Below are 15,821 nucleotides of genomic sequence, written 5' to 3' on the forward strand. Positions count from 1 at the left end.
CAGAACATTGAAAATTGTAGTTCTGTGTTGCTGTGAAGGCTGACACAGAATGTCTGAACCCTTGGAAGCACATTTCTAGAGTTCTGTGGCCAAAGTAAGGACAGCTAAAAGCAATCAACCAATTTCTTTCTACCTGTAGCATTATACTGTAAAACAAGAATTCTGTGGATCTTGAAATGAAAAAGAAGTAACTTTAGATTATTATTTTTTCCAAATCTTCTATTTTTGGACTTTTGATATGAAGGCAGCATATACTGTGCAATGTGACATTCGCTAGCATATATATATTTTCTCTACTTGTATTATATTTACATAGTTAAAACAGAATTTTCAAGAAGTAATGCTGCATCTGTGCCAGCAAATATATATATTTTTATAAACAAGAGAGATGTATCGACAGACAAATATGCAGATTATTAAATGTGTCTAATTCATGCCATGGAGTTATTATGCTCGTTATTTGGAAGGAGGGACTTACTCATTGCCTTAAGTAGTGGATTGCTGCTTTTAAAAATATGATCCAGTATATACCTGTGATGGTTCATCCATATAGTTTGGGATACATATGGGGGAAGAAACTAGCCCTTTCTCTTCTAACTGTAATTCTAAGTCTTACCTCTTCTCCCTCATTGTGGCTTATTCAATATTTGCTCGGAATATGTTCTTCCTTCCGCTACTGTCTCTTTGCTCCACCGCAAGCCTCCCAAGAGTCCTTGGGAGAAGGCTGCACCTTTCCACAAAACAGCAAAAAATGACAGGGGGTTTCATTCTGACATTGATTTGATATTATTTCTAATCATTTCTAAAAAAGTGAGAGGTGCATTTAGTCTCTTGCCACAAGAGCAAGAGTCCTGCAGCTCCTTAAAGACTAGCAAATATCTTATAACATAAAATGTTCACCATCAGATTGTTATCCCCTTGTTCCAGGTAACACAACATATATAGTTGTGTGAAAAGAGCTCAGAGGTACTGAAAAAGCACAGACAGCAATAAACCACGGGGATTCATAAACGCACAGGGAAAGTCATTTCATCTGAACCCGATCTTATTAATAGCAAAAAGGTGAGAGACCTTCATAGCTTACCAAAAAAGGGGCCTAGACAAACAGGAAAAACACCCAGAGCTCCTCCATTTAAAAACCTCCCAGAGACCCAAGGACTGCACATGTGTCTTATTTGCTATACACTTGTTTATTAAATTCAGCGGTTGCTTTTTACCAGGACGAGTGTTTCAGAGGCAGAGCTACCTACACATGTAACCTGCTATTTCTACTAAGAAGTCGGGTTATACTCACAGTACAGTGGTGCCTCGCAAGACGAAAAGAATCTGTTCCGCGAGTCTCTTCGTCTAGCGGTTTTTTCGTCTTGCGAAGCAAGCCCATTGACGGCTTAGCGGCTTAGCGCTATTAGCGGTTTAGCGGCTTAGACAAAGGGGGGGAAAGGGGGGAAAAGTCGGAAAAACTCGCAAGACATTTTCGTCTTGCGAAGCAAGCCCATAGGGAAATTCGTCTTGCGAAGCACCTCCAAAACGGAAAACCCTTTCGTCTAGCGGGTTTTTCGTCTTGCGAGGCATTTGTCTTGCGGGGCACCACTGTAACTTTACGCGCTAGGACGGAGACTAGCAGCCTGCCCGCCATGTGCATATAAAGTCCAGGACTTTACCCCTGACCCAGAAACGTGGGAACTGTGGTGTGTTAAGTAAGGATGCTGGGAACTGTAGCTCTCGAAGAGGGTGATCTATAGCTTCTGACATTCTTGGTGGTGGTGGTTGGTGCGTGGGGGTAACCTCAGCCTGGCGCGCTTCGTGGCCGAATGGGCGTTTGAGGCAGGCTCTTTCAAGCCGTGGTCGCTTGTGAAGGAAAACGGCTTAACGCCTATATATATATATATATATATATATATAAAGGTAAAGGTACCCCTGCCCGTACGGGCCAGTCTTGACAGACTCTGGGGTTGTGCGCCCATCTCACTCAAGAGGCCAGGGGCCAGCGCTGTCCGGAGACACTTCCGGGTCACGTGGCCAGCGTGACATCACTGCTCTGGCGAGCCAGAGCCGCACACGGAAATGCCGTTTACCTTCCCGCTGGTAAGCGGTCCCTTTTTATCTACTTGCACCCGGAGGTGCTTTCGAACTGCTAGGTTGGCAGGCGCTGGGACCGAGCAGCGGGAGCGCACCCCGCCGCAGGGATTCGAACCGCCGACCTTTCGATCGGCAAGTCCTAGGCGCTGAGGCTTTAACCCACAGCGCCACCTGCGTCCCTACGCCTATATATATATATGTATATGTATAGGGACCTAATGGTCAGGGCTCCCTTTACCTTTTATGTATATGAGTATACACACAGAGCACCTGTTTTTATTGTCAGGCACATAAAGTGTATTGAGAAGCTTACGAGCTCCTAATAAACAAACCGGGCAAGGTTGCCTCATAAAGGCCAACTGAAGCCCCGAGCACGAGGCGGGACCAGCGCGTCTCCTGGCCCCGCCTCCCTGTCAGAAATGCTCCTCACGAACCGCACGCGCCGCCTGCCACCCAACCGCATAGAAGCTTAAGCCACGTGAGCGAGGCCTCAAAAAAAGGGGGGGAGGGGAAAGCAGCTCCCTTGTCGCGAGAGGGCGTTTGTTAGATCATAGAGAGACCCGTTGGTGGTAAGTAGAGCGCCGTCGACTGAGGAGCGTAGACAAGGGGAGCTGACGCAAGGCGCCCGGCTTAAGGCCCCGCCCCTTTTTCCTCCTCCTCCCGAAGGCCAGCCAGCGCCCCTTGTGGCGGCTCGGGAGCCGAGCAGCTCCTACTCCTCCGCTCGCGAACTAACAGGAATGAACAGAGCGCCGAGCGGGTGCGAGAAGAGGCCGATGTCGTTATCCCGATTGGCGACCGAATCGCGTTCCCTTATAAGGTAAGAGCCTCCCGCGGCGGGGGCGGGGGCGGGCAGGTAGGCGGGGGCGATGGAGGAGGAGGAGGAGGGGGCGGGGCCAACGGCCCGAGGGAAAAACCCCGAGGCGCTGCGGTTTTATAGTGGGTGGGTGTGTAGCACGATTTAGGCCGCAGTCCAATACGCCTGCTTGGGGGAGAGTCCCGTTGAACTTCAGTTTAAGGAAAAGCAAACCCACACGGACAGTTCTCCTTTCATGGGATCGGAAGGGATCCTGAGGATCATCTAGTCCAACCCCCTGCAGTGCAGGAATAAGGCAGCGCCGGTCCCATACGGGGCTCGAACCTGCGATCTTGGGGTTATCGGCATAGCTCTCAACTTTCAGATTTGAAAATAAGGGATCAGCAGCCTTGAAAATAAGGGATCAGCAGCCTCACCTGTCCCGGGGAGCCTCGAAAATAAGGGACCAGGAGCCTCACCTGTCCCAGGGAGCTTCGAAAGTAAGGGATCAGCAGCCTCACCTGTCCCGGGGAGCCTCGAAAATAAGGGATCAGCAGTCTCACCTGTCCCGGGGAGCCTCGAAAATAAGGGATCAGCAGCCTCACCTGTCCCGGGGAGCCTCGAAAATAAGGGATCAGCAGCCTCACCTGTCCCGGGGAGCCTCGAAAATAAGGGATCAGCAGCCTCACCTGTCCCGGGGAGCCTCGAAAATAAGGGATCAGCAGCCTCACCTGTCCCGGGGAGCCTCGAAAATAAGGGATCAGCAGCCTCACCTGTCCCGGGGAGCCTCGAAAATAAGGGATCAGCAGCCTCACCTGTCCCGGGGAGCCTCGAAAATAAGGGATCAGCAGCCTCACCTGTCCCGGGGAGCCTCGAAAATAAGGGATCAGCAGCCTCACCTGTCCCGGGGAGCCTCGAAAATAAGGGATCAGCAGCCTCACCTGTCCCGGGGAGCCTCGAAAATAAGGGATCAGCAGCCTCACCTGTCCCGGGGAGCCTCGAAAATAAGGGACCAGGAGCCTCACCTGTCCCAGGGAGCTTCGAAAATAAGGGATCAGCAGCCTCACCTGTCCCGGGGAGCCTCGAAAATAAGGGATCAGCAGCCTCACCTGTCCCGGGGAGCCTCGAAAATAAGGGACCAGGAGCCTCACCTGTCCCAGGGAGCTTCGAAAATAAGGGATCAGCAGCCTCACCTGTCCCGGGGAGCCTCAAAAATAAGGGATCAGCAGCCTCACCTGTCCCGGGGAGCCTCGAAAATAAGGGACCAGGAGCCTCACCTGTCCCGGGGAGCCTCGAAAATAAGGGATCAGCAGGCTCAACTGGCTCGAGGACAGTCTACGGGATATCTAACAATCTGGGATAGCAGTGGGAAACGGCGCTGGAATAAGGGAATTTCCCGCAAAAAAAGGGAAGGTTGACAGCAATGGTTATCGGCAGCCCGCTCCTAACCAACTGGAGCTGTGAGTCACAGAACAGTCCTCAGTCTAGGCCTTGGGGCCCCTTCACACTATGGTTTGCATAAAATCGTAGAATTTCGGGGTCAGAAGGGACCCCTGAGGGTCATCTAGTCCAACCCCCTTCAATGCAGGAATCTTTTGACGCAGGGTTCGAACCCACAACCCTGAGATGAAGGGTTTTGTGCTCTACCTGACTAGGCTACTATTGCGCTGGGAGAGAGATTTCTGCTCTCATGCAGCAGAGTTAAGCACGACTGCGGTTGCTCCAAGCACATTAAAAATTGTCAAATTAGAAGGGACCCCATCTGGTCCACATTTTGCCCAGTGTGTGGGGCTTGAGTCTGTGACCCTGAGATTTAAGAGTCTTATGCTCTGCCAACTGAACTAGTGAAGAAGGAGGCATGCGGGTTCCAACAATTATATATGCTTGTATGTTTCTGAACTCCCCAAAGACTGGCAAAGCCTACAGAAAACACCTTGCTTGCTCTGTTCGGAAAAATGTTTTGTTTGGCTATTGTATGCACTTTACAAGTTACCTGCCGCCAAGCAACTGGGTTTTTGAAAGACTTAACAATGATAACCAAGGCCAGCGCAGAGTAGCATAACAAATCAAGCTGGAATTGTGTCACAAGCATAAAGCAAAAACTATGTGCAGACATACCTGCTGTGGACTATACATCAAGTCTCACACATGCAACACTAGTTTAGTTTGCTGCCTGATAACTGACAAAACGGGTTCTGGGCCACAAGAGTTTATGCCACAATTTATTACTTCACAAGGTACCCCAAGACTCTTTGTTATATGTGGAGCGTATTGTCAAGTAATCACTCCTCAGTTGTCTCCCAGGACAGACGGATGCCAACCATGCATGTAGAAGACATACTAGAAAACATACCCATTTCACAGATGGGATCACTAAGGCAGACTTGGGACGTATCACTGGCTTGGATTATTTTGAGTGCTCTGCATGTGTTCTGAATTCTCTAACGTAGATACTCACTTATTCACCTTTAGTGAATATCTATAGTACAGGGAATACAGAACACATGCAGAGCATTGAAACTAATCCACGCCAATGGCAGGAAAGGCACAATCTGCATTATATAGTCAAGGTTTTAAGCTTTTACCAGATATTTTTCTGTTGCACACTTCTCCCAGCCACTACAAACACTTAAAAAAAAAAGAAATGGGAAAGCAGCTGTGCCCCAAGCGGTAGGGCTGATTATTTTTCACTCTGATAGTAAGCTTAGTACAAAGTGCCCCCTCTTCTCCCCAGCTTCTTATATTTGCCTTATGCAAGGCAGATTTGGGTTTGACACGAAGTATACACTTGGCAGGGAGCTGCTACCAATCATGACTGTGGTGAGAGTACCTGTCTGACATAGATGTCAGAAAACACATCCCACCCCCTCCCAAAGAATTATGGGTACCGTAGTTTTGTCAAGAGTTGCTGGGATTTGTACCTTTGAGGGATAAACTGCAGTACCCAGAATTCTTTTGAGTGAAGGAATGTGTTTCAAATGGGCTTTAAAGCTATAGTGTGTATGCAACCTTAGAGATAAAAATGGGTAATGTGAAAAGAACATCAATATTCTAGCATTTGTTAAAGTTGTTATTGCCTATTACAGTATTGTAACAAAATAATATAAATACTTTTTTAAAAATGCAAATTATACCTACTGATATATGGGCACCTATATTCTTGGACTTTGTTATTTTAACCCGTGTGCAACTATACTCATTCCATGTGCCTATTTTATAGTTTTGTTTTTCATCTTTTTATTTTTATTCATTGTTCTTTCTTTTATTATATACATTGTAAAATGAAATTTAAAAAACTCTATGGAAAAAGGATACATGAACCTCAGTTGTATACTGTGTTTACTTTACTACCCTTTTTGCTTATTGTTTCAAATCACTAGATAATTTTTTTTAAAAAGATGAATGCTAGAAGAAAACAAGAAGCCTTGATGGATCAAGGCAGAAATTCATCCAGCATGCTTTTTTCAACCGTGAGCCACAAAATGTTCCTGGGAATTTACCTTTCGTATTTGCATCATTATATGGCATAAAGTCAAATTAGCAACAGCGAAAATGTTTCAAATAATGTTTTTTGTTTGCTTGCTTTACAGATGTATTCCTTCAGAACATAAAAATGGAGTTGGGGAAAGGAAAATTGCTGAGAACTGGCCTCAATGCCTTATACCAGGCCATACATCCTGTGCATGGGATTGCTTGGACTGATGGAAAGCAAGTGATCCTGACTTCGTTGTATCAGCATAATGGAGAACCTAAATTTGGCAACTCGAATGTTGTTGGCCAGTTTGAACACGTTCACGGACTTTACTGGGCTCCATCTTGTGCCCCAGATCTCCCTGCCCTCCTTGCTATCCAGCATAAAAAACACATCACCATGTGGCAGCTATGTTACAGTGTTTCTGAAAGAAACAAACTGATGGTTTATCAAATCAGCGAAATTGGCGAGCTGTTTCCCATACTTCCTCAAGGCTGTGTGTGGCATCCGAAAAAGGAAATCTTGGCTGTGCTTACTACGCGGGACACCTCTGTGCTACACTCCGTTCGGATCAACAACTCAAGAATAAAAGCAGATATTAAAAGCAGTGCACTTATCCACTGTGCTTGCTGGACTGAGGAAGGCAACCGCTTGGTGGTTGGGATAGGCAGTGCCCTCCATTCCTATATTTGGGATGATGAACAGAAAACTTTGAATGCATGCTCTTTTTGCCCGATATTTGACGTGGGAGGCTACATCTGTGCAATTGAAGCGACATTAGGTTCTCAAGTGGCGGTTGCTACCGAACTTCCACTAGATAAGATATGTAGCTTAAACGCGGGCATTTCGTTTGAAATGCCATCTGAGGCTGTCGGAAACTCTGTTCCCTCACAAACTTCCTCGTCGGCCTGCAAAGAAGAGCTCTCTGTAGACAGTGGGAAAAAGTTAACAGACCAAGAAAAACCTGGGTCCATTGTAACTTCTACATCTTCATCGGTGGATCTAACCCACCTCACTGCAAGCAAGCAGCAGACTGATAACAATTCTCTCCTTCATCTAAGAACTAAGGATTACTTAACAGGAAGCGGCCAAGATGCCTCACACCTGATCTTGGTGACTTTTGAAAGAAAAGTGACAGCTACCAAAAAAGTCAGCATCTCAGGGATTCTGGTCCCAGACATAATGACTTTTGATTCTAAAACTCAAACTGTGGCAGTGGCGTCCAACACTTGTAATATAATTTTGGCTTACTCTTTATCTTCATCTCACTTGCCTAACATTCAACAAATTCAACTGGAGAAAAGCGAAAGACCAAAGGGATTGTGTTTCCTGACAGAAAAGCTATTGCTGATACTGGTTGGAAAACAGAAATTAACAGACCCGGCTTTTCTTCCATCGTCACGCTCGGACAAGTACATTCTCCGTTTGACGGTCAAAGAAATTGTGTGCAAAGAAGACTCTTCTGCCTTTTCGGGGACTACCCAGGTTTGCTTTGCAAACGTACCGGTAAAAAAAGAAGGCATAGAAATTCATTCTTCAGAGCCTCATATACTATGTGATGGATTGGTACTGCCAAGTTGCACAGCGATCCAGTCTCCTAGAAACAGAAGAAAACTCATAGAAGAAATTAAGAGCCCTGCTAATGAGCAAAGCGTGCTGACCAATGCAGTTGACTTCCAGGAGAAAAAGATTTCCAGGGACTTCCCTCAAGTTCTGGGATGTTTGGATGCTGAACCAACAAATCGTTCACTTGTTCTTCAAGGAATCGAAACCTCTTCAGGATTGTCAAACGTATCCATTTCACCAAACAAGCATGTGCATAGTTCTACAGATATGTCAAATTCCTCAAAAACAAACTTGCTGCAAATTGAAAAAGAACCCTCTTACACCTCTAAGCATCTGGAAAGGCTGTGCTGCAGGTTTGCAGAATTACAGCATCAGCTTTTTGAACTAACTGAGCTTTTGAAATCGGGGAAAAAACCTCTGCTGGGATATCCATCTTCGCATGCTCCCTCTTTTGTTAACATCACTTATCAGGTACCTTTCAAACAAAAAGTATATGTATTCATCTGCTTTATTGTTACCAGCTATGCTTAAAAATACTAGCAATCTTGCTTCCTATCTCTGGAGAGAAGCAACTTTTGTATAGCAGCATGGGCTAAGACAAACTCACTGAAGGGAGGCAAACTATTTTACTGTCCAAAATTAGCTGTGTGACACTAAGAGCATCTAGGGAGGGGAGCCTGTGGCCTTACAGACATTGCTGGACTACAACTCCCACCATCCCTGGCAATTGGCTATTCTGCCTGGGGCTGATGAGGTTTGGGAGTGCAACAAATCTGGAGAGCCACATCCATAGAGCAACAGCTGGGAAGGAGACCTCTGGAAATTCTCCACTGGGCATTCATCAGTTGAGACTGCTTAGAATTCTTGTGTGCACAAACAATGCATATCTGTTGCACTGGCCTGCAGATCCTTGAATGCAGTCCCAGACTCTGGGCATCTGTTTGATTTTGGCAAGTGCTGTCCAATTTGAGTGCTTCTGCTAATTACCTGTTAAGGGCAAATCAGCAAAGAGGTGGCCTGGCTATAGTTCCCCCGCTCCAGGGCCAAGCAGGTGATCAGCACAGGCTGAGTTGGAACATTCAGCAAATTTAGATGCATGCAGATCAGATTTGTTGCAAGGTGCCTGGGAACGGGGTGAAATAAGTCTTGATCACGCTAGTAGTTTGTTGTTAATTTACAGAAGGATTGTTCCGGAACTGTTACACCTGAGAAGCGAGCTGTTATCCTCTGCGATGGCAAACTTCGTCTAAGTCTAATTCAGCAGATTTTCAACCTGACTCTTGTTGAAATGCAGCATGGTAAGTTCTGTTTGTCAGAAATATGGTATTTAGTGAAAATATTTGATTGATCTGGAAGGAAGGCAGTGTGCCAGTGGGAAAACAGTTGTGACTTTTATTGTGTGTGTTACATTTGGTCTAATTTAGAATTCAGAAACGGAAGTTGCTTTACATTTTTGTTTATAAGAGGCGAAGGTGCCAGAGCCCTTTATTTTCAGCTAGGGTTTGTGCTTATTAGAAGACCATTTGGGAAATCAGAGAAGGAATACTGATTTCTTCTGCATAACTTGTATCTTCTGTGTCATTTCTCACAATATCACCTATGCTTTAGAGTAATGTTTACAATTATACCTTCAGGTTACGTTTTTTCGGGTTATGGACGCGCCAAAATCCGGAAGTACTGGAACAGGTTACTTCCATGTTTCGGCAGTTGCGCATGCACAGAAGCACCGAATCGCAACCCATATGTGCGCAGACGCACCACTGCGGGTTGCGAGTGTGCATCCTGCACGGATCACGTTTGCAACCCGAGAGTCCACTGTATTTCAGTAGCAAGTGTAGAGATATTTCTGAGCATTAGCTCTGCTTTTCCTCATAGGGAATTTCATTTTGATTACCCTTTTCCAGCTCTACAGTATCCTTTTTGAGGTGCTTGACCAGAATTATACTCAGCATCCCAAGTGCAGTTGCCTAATTGCAGACATTTTACAAGTTAACAGCACTATCAAGGCCCAGGAAAGAAACAGAGTGTGCCCAATTTAGTAACACCCCACTCTGTACCCAGTGGCTTCAGCACGCTTCATTTGTTGCAAGCTGCTGCAAGAACTCCCAAATGGCATTTGGAATAATTTAAGAAAATCGCCACCGTTCCGTTCAAATAGGCAGTTACATTCTTGTTATCAATAGTGATTTTCAGATTGATTCCCCTTACTCAGTTATGAAAGTAAATCTTATAAATTGCGACTTGCCCTGATTTTACGTGCACAATTTCAGGGTGGGTTATTAACACGTCTACAATGTGTTACATATACTGGCTTGTTTAACTGTGCCCGCAGAGATATTTTGAAAGTCTTGTGCGGTATTGGCCTTAAGTTGAGTTCAGATAAAGCATTAAGCAGAAAGATTAAAAGTTCACATGACTGTAAAGCCTCAATCTTCTCATGATGTCACTTGCCGCAGAGTGTTACATAACCGACAAATGGAGCTGCCGGTAAGAATTGCATTTCTAGCAGTTCCTAAAATTACGGGAAGTGAATGACGTCGCCATGTCGATATAAAATTTGAGAAGTACTGCATGACTGCTAAAAGCTGACTACACCTGTAATCCAGGAACAGTTTTACAGTTTGGAACCAAGTTCCTTTGGAAAGGCTGCTTCACGAGGTGCTGGCAGAACTAGACATTTGGACCTGCCAGTTTTTGCCCTGGTTGTGCTGCAGTCCTTTCAGGAGGTGGTGGTTTGGGAAAGCTGTTTGCTGCCCTTCCTAACATCTTTTACAATAATGCCCCCCTTGCATGTCTGCGAGTCTGCCTCCCTGTTTCTCCTGAACTGCTTTGCTGATGCTGGTATTATTCTATCCATGCCCTACCCCAACTCAAGCTGGCATATACTGTCTGGTTTTACTCCTCTTCCCTATTACACCTCCTGCTTTTTAAGCCTGTGACCTGAAAAAAGGAAGCTTCCAAATGCCTCTTTAATAATGATCATGATCATGATCATGATGATGATAATAATATATTATTTATACCCCGCCCATCTGGGGTATAAATACTTTGGAATGGCATTGGGGGAAATGGCTGCTTTTACAGTCATACTTCAGGTTGAATATGCTTCAGGTTGAGCGTTTTCAGGTTACTCTCCACTGCGACCCGGAAGTAACGGAACGCGTTACTTCCGGGTTTCGCCGCTTGCGCAGATGCTCAAAATGATGTCATGCACAGAAGCGGCAAAACGTGACCCGCGCATGCACAGACATGCAGTCGCGTGTTACGTTCTACTCATGATGTGAACGGGGCTCCGGAACAGATCCCGTTTGCATCCAGAGGTACCACTGTACCTGCTTTAGGAAAGCAGAGGCAGGCCAAACGCTCTTAGTTCTATCAAGGCTAAGATCATCCCCACAGTGTTTCCATGCACATTCCAGGAAGAACACCCTCCACAATCTTTAGGCAGCTCACTAACATTGCTGTATCAATGGGCTGAAACTGAGATGAAAGGGAAGAGGGTCCTGAACGGTGCAGCTAGGTAGATAGAGCTGCACCTTGGGCTTAACAGTCATTTCACACACACAAACACACACCTTCCACCATTTCATTCTTTACTTTCATCATTCCTGCTGCGTTGGAAGAAGGTGGGGGGGGGGGGAAACCCAAACCAAAAGCAGTTTGGTTATCCTGATTTTTTTTTAGAGAAAAATACTCGTGAGCATCTGTAGCACTGCATTTTCAGACTTAACAAAACTGTAGTGCCACCAGGACTACAAGAAAAAAAAATGGGAGTTTGCTTCTGCTGCTCAGCAAGAAACATCTGAAGTCATTGGCAGCCAAGCTACAGAACAGTGGGGTCTGTGGCCTTGCTTGGCAACAGGAGGGACCCTGGCTAAATCATAGAATCCAACCTTTGTTGCTGCTTAATTCTCCAGTACTGAGGTGCTGCATGCTTCTCTGTTCACTGGGCTACAAGCTGAACCAAGACATGGATGGCTGTCAGAGTGGAGTGGTCACCCCCAATTTCTGTTTGGTTTGCTAGTACTATTCCTTCTCTTGGGAGTTTTCATGTCTTACTAAGCATGGATCAGCCATTCAGAGAGTATAATCACTGTATTGAAATACCACCATTTTCAATGTACAAGTTAGAAGCTGCAATGCAAGAATTGTTTGAATTAAATGCTTCCAGCCAAGAATTGCCCAAGTGTCATTTTGATACAATCTCATTTTAAAAGTTGTCTGTGACTTGGAAGTCACGTCAAGATGTATTTCTTGCTGTTTTCTGTGTACGTAAAAATTAATCTAACATTGCTGGCTAGAAGCAGGAGTTCCAGCTTGGTCCCACGACCATGGATGCCCGGGCCTGTGGGTGCCCTTCATGGGGAATTTTGTGGGTGCTCGGGCACCCAGGGCCCCGGAAAGTTGGCACCTATGGCTAGAAGTGTATTGCATAATACATAACTGATGGGTCTGATACCGTTAAGCTAAGTTCTGAATTTAGGCCAGCCAGCCAGCTACTGTTGTTTTATATCGCAAACAGTGTAACAAAGATATTATGCTCTTGAAAAATTGTATGTATCTAATGTCTTCAACAGGTTTGTCCTGGATTGTGCTCACTTCAGACAACGAAGGTTTTATTCCATTAACATTTGATGCCCTGCAGGAGATAGTCATAAGGGATGCCCACTCTAATGATATTGCCAGCTGTAACGATAGCAGCACTGATTCTTCAAAAACACTGAAAACCATCAGTTCCACAGGTGGTGGATACAGGAAGATTTCCTCCCAAAGCTTGGATTGTGATAACAGTTCTATGGAAGTAATGGGAGAACATTCTTCTCAGTGTCTGGTACAGAGCAATTCTTCAGGCCAAACCAGTACGGCTTCATAACCAAATTAAAGTCGTTCCGTCAGGACAGTTTGTTAGTTGTCACTTAAGACTGAAAGTTTTTACTGCCCATAATTAAAAGTTGCATTTTCATGGGGGTGGGGGGAGGGTTCCCTGCTTTTACACTCCTATGGTGTTTCACCATTTTGTACATCTTACCTTGTCAGTCTTTTTAAAAATATAATTTACAGCTCTGCAAACAGCTCAGGTTATTTTAGTAATGGATCCTGGTATAGTTCTGTAGACCACATCCACAAGTTTATTCAGTCTCTTATTTTATTTATTTATTTATAAAAAGTATAAATTGCCAGGGCAGTGTACAACAACAACCCTATTTATTAACAAATTTATATTTTCAGATTTCCTCACCAGTTATGTTTCTCTACTAAACACAAAAGTCAAATTTTATCCAGAGCATTGGTCTTCAGGGGGTTTTGTCATTAGAATTTACTCAGGAGACATCTCAGTGGCATGAACACACTGAAAACTATGTTACTGGTGGTATTTATGATTCTAGAAGCGGAAATCAAAACTGGCTCATATTTATTGCTGTGCCATATAACACACTCCTCCTGCTACAGTTTCTGTATTGTTATACTAATGTATTTGTATTTTACCAGTGCCTGGAAATTCCTATGCACTTGAACAAGTGATTATTTGAATCCACTTACAGAACTAGTCACTAATTAGAATCATGATAAGAGTAACTGCATCTAACCTTAATGTATCTCAACGGAAGTCTTTCTTCAAAATGTCTAAGAGTATGCATGTATCGAAGATAAACAATTCTAAGCTATAATAAAAAGTAGATTTGTTTAATTCATAACAGCTATGGAGACTGATTGCTGGGTATTCTAAAGTGATATCACATACCATAGGAGGTGAGGGGCAGAGTTAATATTTGGGAACTGGAGATCTCAAACATGATGTTTCGCTGCCTTGCAATGCTGTTTAGACCTTACAGGTGAGTGGGTTGGTGGATGTTTCAAGAAAGAAGAATGGGAAAGGGGCATATAGAACATATTAAAAACCCTAATCCATTTTTTAAAAATCCTGGTTAAAATAAGATGTTAAAATCACCTGACAGCTAATATTGCCATTATACATTTTCATTGCACTGCTAGCTATTATCTTACATATACCAAAATGTTTTTAATAAACTGATTCAGCTTCTCCAAAAGGCAGCAGCTGCTATCTCTCCTATGCTAGTCAGCTGAACAGCATGTTTTCGTTCTGGAATATGGCATATTCTATTATAATAGTAATTGTCCAGATTATCCTCTGTGGCATTTGCAGGCCTATCAGCAGTTTGAGATGATTCAATTAATTATTTAATTTCTATACTGCTTAATAGATTAGAATTTTCTCTAAGCGGTGTACAAAAATCTGAAGCAAGAACTTAAAATACTACAAAAATACACAATTACATATAAAAATGTTACATAAATACAAAGTTGTGAATATATCTATAAATCAGTATCAATTCATTTTCCTTCTGACACACCCTTAAGCCTTTGGGTTCTCACCCAGGGTCCAAACAAACTCTAGCTCAGCAACAAAAGTCTCACAATTAGAAGCCTTCCTGGAAACAGCAGGCATGTGAAGTTTTAAAGGTTAAAAAAAACGTGCCTAAAAGGCAGTTCAGTAATTTATCTTCTCTTGCAATGTTCACCTACAGGGGAGTGTTGAATGCATACTAGGGTGTGCTTTCAGTTCCAAAAGGGTTTTCACAGGTTTAAAACTGGTATGTGACTGCTAGGGATGTATTAAGGCATCGTTCTCTGTTGTGTCTTGTATTTGTGGCATCCACTGCAGCTTGCCTTGCACCAAAAACGTTACTCATCTTGCTGTCTGCTGCAGCAAAAATACAGAGCCTATGTGATTTCTGGCATAAATTACTTTGTCGTTGTTATTCCATCCCATTCATTTTAATGCAAAGCAAACATAAGGCAAACAGGGGGGAATATAATCAAATACACATTGGTTGAAGACTAAAACCATCAACAGTGACATACCGCTCGGGACATGGGACAAATAAGCAAACATGATGTTGATTTCCCCTTCAGCTTCTGCTAGAATTCTCTGACATCCCTTGTGGCTGCACAGAGATCGTAAAGGAGGACAAGCTTTCTTGGCAGCAGGAAGATTGAAATTCCTTGGGTTACTGTGTCATCTTTGAGACCCTTAAACAATACAGTGGCCTAGTCTTGTATTTTGTAGGCTTAATATCCACTATGTAATGGAAGAGGCGTTTAGTTTCCACCACCTCATTCAGCTCATATATAGCTGGACAACTCCCAGATACATTAGGCTTCAGGATACAAAAGCAACTTTTTTGCTTTGTTGTGAGGCATCACGGCAAGCAATGCCAAATAGCATACTTTTAACATTTAAATCCTCAAATCTACTCATTCATTGGGCCCAGCTGATGATCTGCTTTCAATGGGTTGTGCTCCAAAATAACTTAAATGTGCCCATGCTACGTGTTCAGAATTTTCCCCAACCGTGTGAAAGCTTTAAAACTTAAACTTACAAACACTACAGTTCATTAACAAAAATACATTCTCCATTTCCAAATACATTCAGCTATACACTCTAGCCATTAAAAGTCCAACATGTACCAGGTCAGACTGAGAGAACCTGCTCTTCACTGTAAAAATAGCGCAATTTCTCTGTATCACACAGCTAAGTGTGATAAATGGGAGTTTTATACTTCATCATATCCAGCCAACACTGGTCACAAAGCCTGCCATGTACCATATAATCTGCCCCCCGCTTAGATTTCCTAGCAATGCTACATGCTGCATTGGATATTTTTAGCTCACTAAGAACCTACCTGGAGAGTCAATTTACTTGCAAGCAGAGGAAGACAACACATGTAGCTGTGTGCTCTGCTTTTGTATCTCTTTCTGTGTATGGACTGGCTTCAAGTTGAAAGTTTCATGAATCTGCATGACCTGGGAGAAATGAGTGAAATAGCACTGGATGGCAGTTACAGTGTGACATTGGGAGACAATAACTTAGCACATTGTGAAAGAGAA

At 44.0% G+C, this 15,821-nt stretch overlaps 2 protein-coding genes across 5 annotated transcripts in view; one reads left to right on the forward strand and one right to left on the reverse strand.

Annotated features, from left to right (window-relative positions):
* Nucleotides 1-730, reverse strand: part of FKBP1B (FKBP prolyl isomerase 1B) — a 52,119-nt gene extending 51,389 nt beyond the window's left edge. For 2 of the 3 annotated variants that reach the window (XM_079970215.1, XM_079970214.1), the window contains exon 1: nucleotides 617-730. The gene's annotated coding sequence lies outside the window, so the exon portion shown is untranslated. The remainder of the gene's footprint in view (nucleotides 1-616) is intronic. The other variant, XM_079970216.1, reaches the window with a different exon arrangement.
* A 1,572-nt stretch (nucleotides 731-2,302) lies between these two features.
* Nucleotides 2,303-12,808, forward strand: LOC307212433 (WD repeat and coiled-coil-containing protein-like). 2 transcript variants are annotated; one of them, XM_079969800.1, is made up of 4 exons: nucleotides 2,303-2,896; nucleotides 6,463-8,381; nucleotides 9,091-9,208; nucleotides 12,488-12,808. In XM_079969800.1, exons 2-4 carry the CDS (start codon nucleotides 6,486-6,488, stop codon nucleotides 12,781-12,783), a joined length of 2,310 nt encoding a protein of 769 aa, XP_079825926.1. In that variant the 5' UTR covers nucleotides 2,303-2,896; nucleotides 6,463-6,485; the 3' UTR covers nucleotides 12,784-12,808. The 2 variants fall into 2 exon arrangements, with proteins under 2 accessions (XP_079825926.1, XP_079825927.1); XM_079969801.1 differs by lacking the exon at nucleotides 2,303-2,896 and adding an exon at nucleotides 4,246-4,384.
* The last annotated feature ends 3,013 nt before the right edge of the window (nucleotides 12,809-15,821 follow it).

This window comes from Podarcis cretensis (assembly GCF_951804945.1).
Source record: "Podarcis cretensis genome assembly, chromosome: 3".
Taxonomy (NCBI): domain Eukaryota; kingdom Metazoa; phylum Chordata; class Lepidosauria; order Squamata; family Lacertidae; genus Podarcis; species Podarcis cretensis.

Coding starts and splice junctions, on each gene's coding strand:
- LOC307212433 (XM_079969800.1), top strand. CDS start 6,486: ATGGAGTTGGGGAAAGGAAAATTGCTGAGAACTGGCCTCAATGCCTTA. Junction 8,382..9,090: donor TTGTTAACATCACTTATCAG/GTACCTTTCAAA, acceptor GTTAATTTACAG/AAGGATTGTTCCGGAACTGT. Junction 9,209..12,487: donor TCTTGTTGAAATGCAGCATG/GTAAGTTCTGTT, acceptor TGTCTTCAACAG/GTTTGTCCTGGATTGTGCTC.